At 67.1% G+C, this 4,476-nt stretch overlaps 2 protein-coding genes across 2 annotated transcripts in view; both read left to right on the top strand.

Annotated features, from left to right (window-relative positions):
* SRCIN1 (SRC kinase signaling inhibitor 1) overlaps positions 1-918 on the top strand; it is a 37,546-nt gene extending 36,628 nt beyond the window's left edge. The window contains exon 11 of the mRNA XM_017740519.1: positions 387-918. Coding sequence (XP_017596008.1) covers positions 387-918 — 532 coding nt within the window. The remainder of the gene's footprint in view (positions 1-386) is intronic.
* Positions 919-1,688: 770 nt separating this feature from the next.
* LOC108448239 (collagen alpha-1(I) chain-like) overlaps positions 1,689-4,476 on the top strand; it is a gene marked incomplete at its 5' end in the record, with an annotated part of 6,187 nt that continues 3,399 nt past the window's right edge. Inside the window, 2 exons of the mRNA XM_017740540.1 lie at positions 1,689-1,955; positions 3,842-4,470. Of these exons, the coding sequence (XP_017596029.1) occupies positions 1,689-1,955; positions 3,842-4,470 (896 nt within the window). The remainder of the gene's footprint in view (positions 1,956-3,841; positions 4,471-4,476) is intronic.

The raw sequence follows: 4,476 nt of genomic DNA, 5'->3' as shown, positions 1-4,476 counted from the left end.
CTTCTGCTCGGGGGACAGCTGGGGATGGGGTTTGGGGTGTGCCAGCCCCGGCACCGGCACCGCAGGGGGGTTCCCGCTCCTCCCGGGGCCGCGGGGACGGAGCGGTGGCACCGCCGGGGACAAGTGCTGCACGCCTGGGTCCTCCTGCAGCACTTCCCTCCCGCCCTGGGCTTTAAGCCAGGCTCACCTGGGTTTTAGCACGGCACAGGTGCTCCAGTGGGATGGGGATGGGTTTTCTCTGGATGGTTTTCCCCCACGAGGGAGGAGGACTGGGGATGGTGCAGTTGTGGGACAGGTGATGGTGCAGGTGGGGTTGGTGATGCTGCAGGAAGCAGGACTGGACCAGTGACTCTGCCGGCCAGGGGACCAGTGACTCTGCTGGCCAGGGGACCAGTGACACTGCTGGCCAGGGGACTGGTGGTTCTGCCGGCCAGGGGACCGGTGACACTGCTGGCCAGGGGACCAGTGACTCTGCTGGCCAGAGGACTGGTGGTTCTGCCGGCCAGGGGACCGGTGACACTGCTGGCCAGGGGACCAGTGACTCTGCTGGCCAGAGGACTGGTGGTTCTGCCGGCCAGGGGACCGGTGACACTGCTGGCCAGGGGACCAGTGACTCTGCTGGCCAGAGGACTGGTGGTTCTGCCGGCCAGGGGACCGGTGACACTGCTGGCCAGGGGACCAGTGACTCTGCTGGCCAGAGGACTGGTGGTTCTGCCGGCCAGGGGACCGGTGACACTGCTGGCCAGGGGACCAGTGACTCTGCTGGCCAGAGGACTGGTGGTTCTGCCGGCCAGGGGACCGGTGACACTGCTGGCGGGCCAGGGGCCTGGTGGCTCGGCCGGCCAGGGGACCAGTGACACTGCTGGCCAGATGACCAGTGACACTGCTGGCCAGGGGACCAGTGACACTGCCAGCTGAGGGCCAGTGGCTCTGCTGGCCAGGGGACCAGTGACTCTGTCAGCCAGGGGACCGGTGGCTCTGCTGACCAGGGGACTGGTGACACTGCCAGCTGTGGGCCAGTGGCTCTGCTGGCCAGGGGACCAGTGACACTGCCTGCTGAGGGCCAGTGGCTCTGCTGGCCAGGGGGCCGGTGACACTGCTGACCAGGTGACCAGTGACACTGCCAGCTGAGGGCCAGTGGCTCTGCTGGCCAGGGGACCAGTGACTCTGCCGGCCAGGGGACTGGTGGGTTCTGCCGGCCAGGGGACTGGTGGGTTCTGCCGGCCAGGGGACTGGTGGGTTCTGCCGGCCAGGGGACTGGTGGGTTCTGCCGGCCAGGGGACTGGTGGGTTCTGCCGGCCAGGGGACTGGTGGGTTCTGCCGGCCAGGGGACTGGTGGGTTCTGCCGGCCAGGGGACTGGTGGGTTCTGCCGGCCAGGGGACTGGTGGGTTCTGCCGGCCAGGGGACTGGTGGGTTCTGCCGGCCAGGGGACTGGTGGGTTCTGCCGGCCAGGGGACTGGTGGGTTCTGCCGGCCAGGGGACTGGTGGGTTCTGCCGGCCAGGGGACTGGTGGGTTCTGCCGGCCAGGGGACTGGTGGGTTCTGCCGGCCAGGGGACTGGTGGGTTCTGCCGGCCAGGGGACTGGTGGGTTCTGCCGGCCAGGGGACTGGTGGGTTCTGCCGGCCAGGGGACTGGTGGGTTCTGCCGGCCAGGGGACCACTGACTCTGCCGGCCAGGGGGCCAGTGACACTGCCAGCAGCACAGGGGCAATGCTACCTCTGCCCCTGACAACCGCCAAGGTTTCCCCTGCTGCGAGCCCCGGACAGGCTCGGGCTATGCCCTGCTCGCCCCAGCCCTTCCCCCTCCAACGCCGTGTTTGACTCCCCAGGTGTTTCAGCGCAGCTCCGCCTCCCCTTTCCTCCCCACGCTCCGTTGTGACCCCCTCGAGGCCGTGTCCCCGGGCCACTCCGACCCGTGGCCCAACGGAGCCGCGGTGGCAGCCGAAGGATGGAAGGTAACAGCTCCCCGGGGCTGCGCTCTCACCGCCTTCCTCCTCTGCCTCTTCCAAGCTCACCTCTGCCGCTTTTCTCTGATTTAACCAACTAATTAACGGCTTCTCTCCCCACTGCCTCGCTCACGGCACTGACGCGGCACCGGACCCAGCACTAACCCACGGCCGCGGCTCCCGGGAGGCTCCCGGGGCACCCCAGCACCGCACCGGACACGGCACGGGCAGCGCCCGCCGCTCTCATGCCACGCTGGGTGCCCGGGGGGTGGGCGGTGCATGGGAGAGCCCCCTCTGAGTGCATGGAAAGGGAAGGGTTGGAGCAGAGTCCGCTTGGATCTGCCTGGGCTCGGCTCCGGGTTTCTCCCGGCCCTCCTGACCTCCATGCTGGGCTCTGGGGTGGGGAGAGCAGGAGGAAAATGCCTGGAGAGCGGTTGGGAAGGAGCAGGGAATGCCCAAAGTAGGAAGAGAAGGAGGAAAATGCCTGGAGAGGGATTGGGATTAAATACGGGATTGCCAGGGTGGAGAAAACAGGCGGAAATGCCTGGAGAGTGCTCAGGATGGAGCAGGGAATTCCCAGGATGGAGAGAGCAGGAGGAAAATGCCTGGAGAGCGGCTGGGATGGAGCAAGGAATGCCCAGGTGGGGGCAAAGAGCAGGACAGGGGCTGCTGCCGTGCCAGGAGCGAGGGGAGCTCTGGCTCGTCCCCAGAGGGAGGGTCTGGCCCCTTGCAGGGGTCCTACGGGGTTCCTCCCCTCTCCTGGGACACCAGGGCTGGATCATCCCTCTGCCCCTCTGCTCCAGAGCTGGGATGGCTCCAGCTGCACACCCAGAGCTCCGTGGCCTTCCCAGAGCTGGCGTTTCCCTCCCGCTCTGCCCCAGGCTCCGGGGCAGCTGCAGGGGCACCAATCCTGCCAGGGCATCTCTGCAGCTCCTCTGCCCTCGGCTCGGCTCCCTCAGGCATTCCATGGATGTCCCTCGGGACGGGAACAGGGAAGTGGGGCAGGAAGAGCAGCATTTTTGGGGTAATTTCTTGCCCCTCAGGGTATGAAAGCTCGGGTGCCCCTGAGCAGCTCGGCTGGGATGGCTCAGCCCCCGCTGGAGCTCTGCTCTCACACCAGTGCCCCCAGTTTGTACCAGCATGGAGAAATCCCGGCTGGATGGTGGCAGCGGGATTTCCAAAGGCATTCGGGAGGTGCAGAAACACCAGCTTCATTTTTGCTCTATTCTTTTTTGCTCCAATGAGATGCCAGGGCTGGAGGAGGGAGCTGAGCTTCCCCTTCCAGTCCCTGTCCATGCTGTGGGATGTAGGGCTGGACAGGAGGGAGCTGAGCCTCTCTCCATTCCCTGTCCATGCTCAAGATCCCAAGGGGATTTCAGGGCTGGAGGAAGGAGCTGATAATTCTTTTCCAGCCCCTGTCCATGCTGTGGATCCCTGTGGGATGTAGGGCTGGACAGGAGGGAGCTGAGCCTCTCTGCATTCCCTGTCCATGCTGTGGATCCCTGTGGGATGTAGGGCTGGACAGGAGGGAGCTGAGCCTCTCTGCATTCCCTGTCCATGCTGTGGATCCCTGTGGGATGTAGGGCTGGACAGGAGGGAGCTGAGCATCCCTTTCCAGCCCCATCCACCCTGTGCCTCCCTGTGGGATGTCAGGGCTCCAGGAGGGAGCTGAGCACCCCTTTCCAGTCCTTATCCACTCTGTCCCTCCCAGCGGGGTGTGTGGGATGGGCAGGAGGGATCGGAACCTCCCTCCCTGCCCAAACTCCCGCCTGGAACTCCGCCGTGCCCGGAGGCGCCGGCGTGGGGGGACCCCAATAATTTGTGGCGCCCCGTGGTGCCCCCCAGGCAAACCCCGCTGCCGCCTGGCCCCTAATCTGTCTGAATTCTCTACCCGGGAGCCGCTGGCGCTGGCAGCCCCGGCGAGCCGCGCCTTCTCCCTGCCCCAGATCGTGCTCACCGAGTGGGTGTCGGAGCCGCCGTCCCCCGGAGCCGAGCCGGAGCTGTCGGTGGCACCGGGCAGCGCCGGAGCAGGAGGGCAGCTGCCACCCGAGGGGACAAGGAGAGGCCGTGGGGCGTCTCCTGGCAGCTCCCCAAAATCCCCGCTGGCGCAGGGACCCCGTCCAGCCCCGCAGCCCCCCGGCAGCGCATCCCGGGGGCTCCCTTCGGCAGCCAGCAAGGCCCCGCCTTTCCCGAGGGATAAAACGGGGGGACAAGGAGGGGACGCGGCTCTGGACGCTGCCAGCAGGCCAGGAGGCAGCGGCAAGACTTGTCCCCAAGGTCCTGGGGCTGCGCAGCCTCCTCGGAGCCAGGCGGGAGGTGCCGGAGCTGCGGAGACCGCGCTCCCCTCCGTCGGTGCCGGGATCATTCCCCAAATTCCCGGCGATGCGGAAAGAGCCAGGCTTCCTCGTGGACACTCTGCCGGGGCTCCCAAAGCCGCGTGGAGAGAGGAGAGCTCGCCAGCCGCGGCCTGCCCGGTGCCACATCCCGGGATTCCCGCAGGCAGGGATCCAGCCCTGCGGGGCGCGGCACA

This window comes from Corvus brachyrhynchos, unplaced genomic scaffold (assembly GCF_000691975.1).
Source record: "Corvus brachyrhynchos isolate BGI_N302 unplaced genomic scaffold, ASM69197v1 scaffold47, whole genome shotgun sequence".
In the NCBI taxonomy this organism is placed as follows: Eukaryota; Metazoa; Chordata; class Aves; order Passeriformes; family Corvidae; genus Corvus; species Corvus brachyrhynchos.
This window is presented reverse-complemented; position numbering and strand designations above follow the sequence as displayed.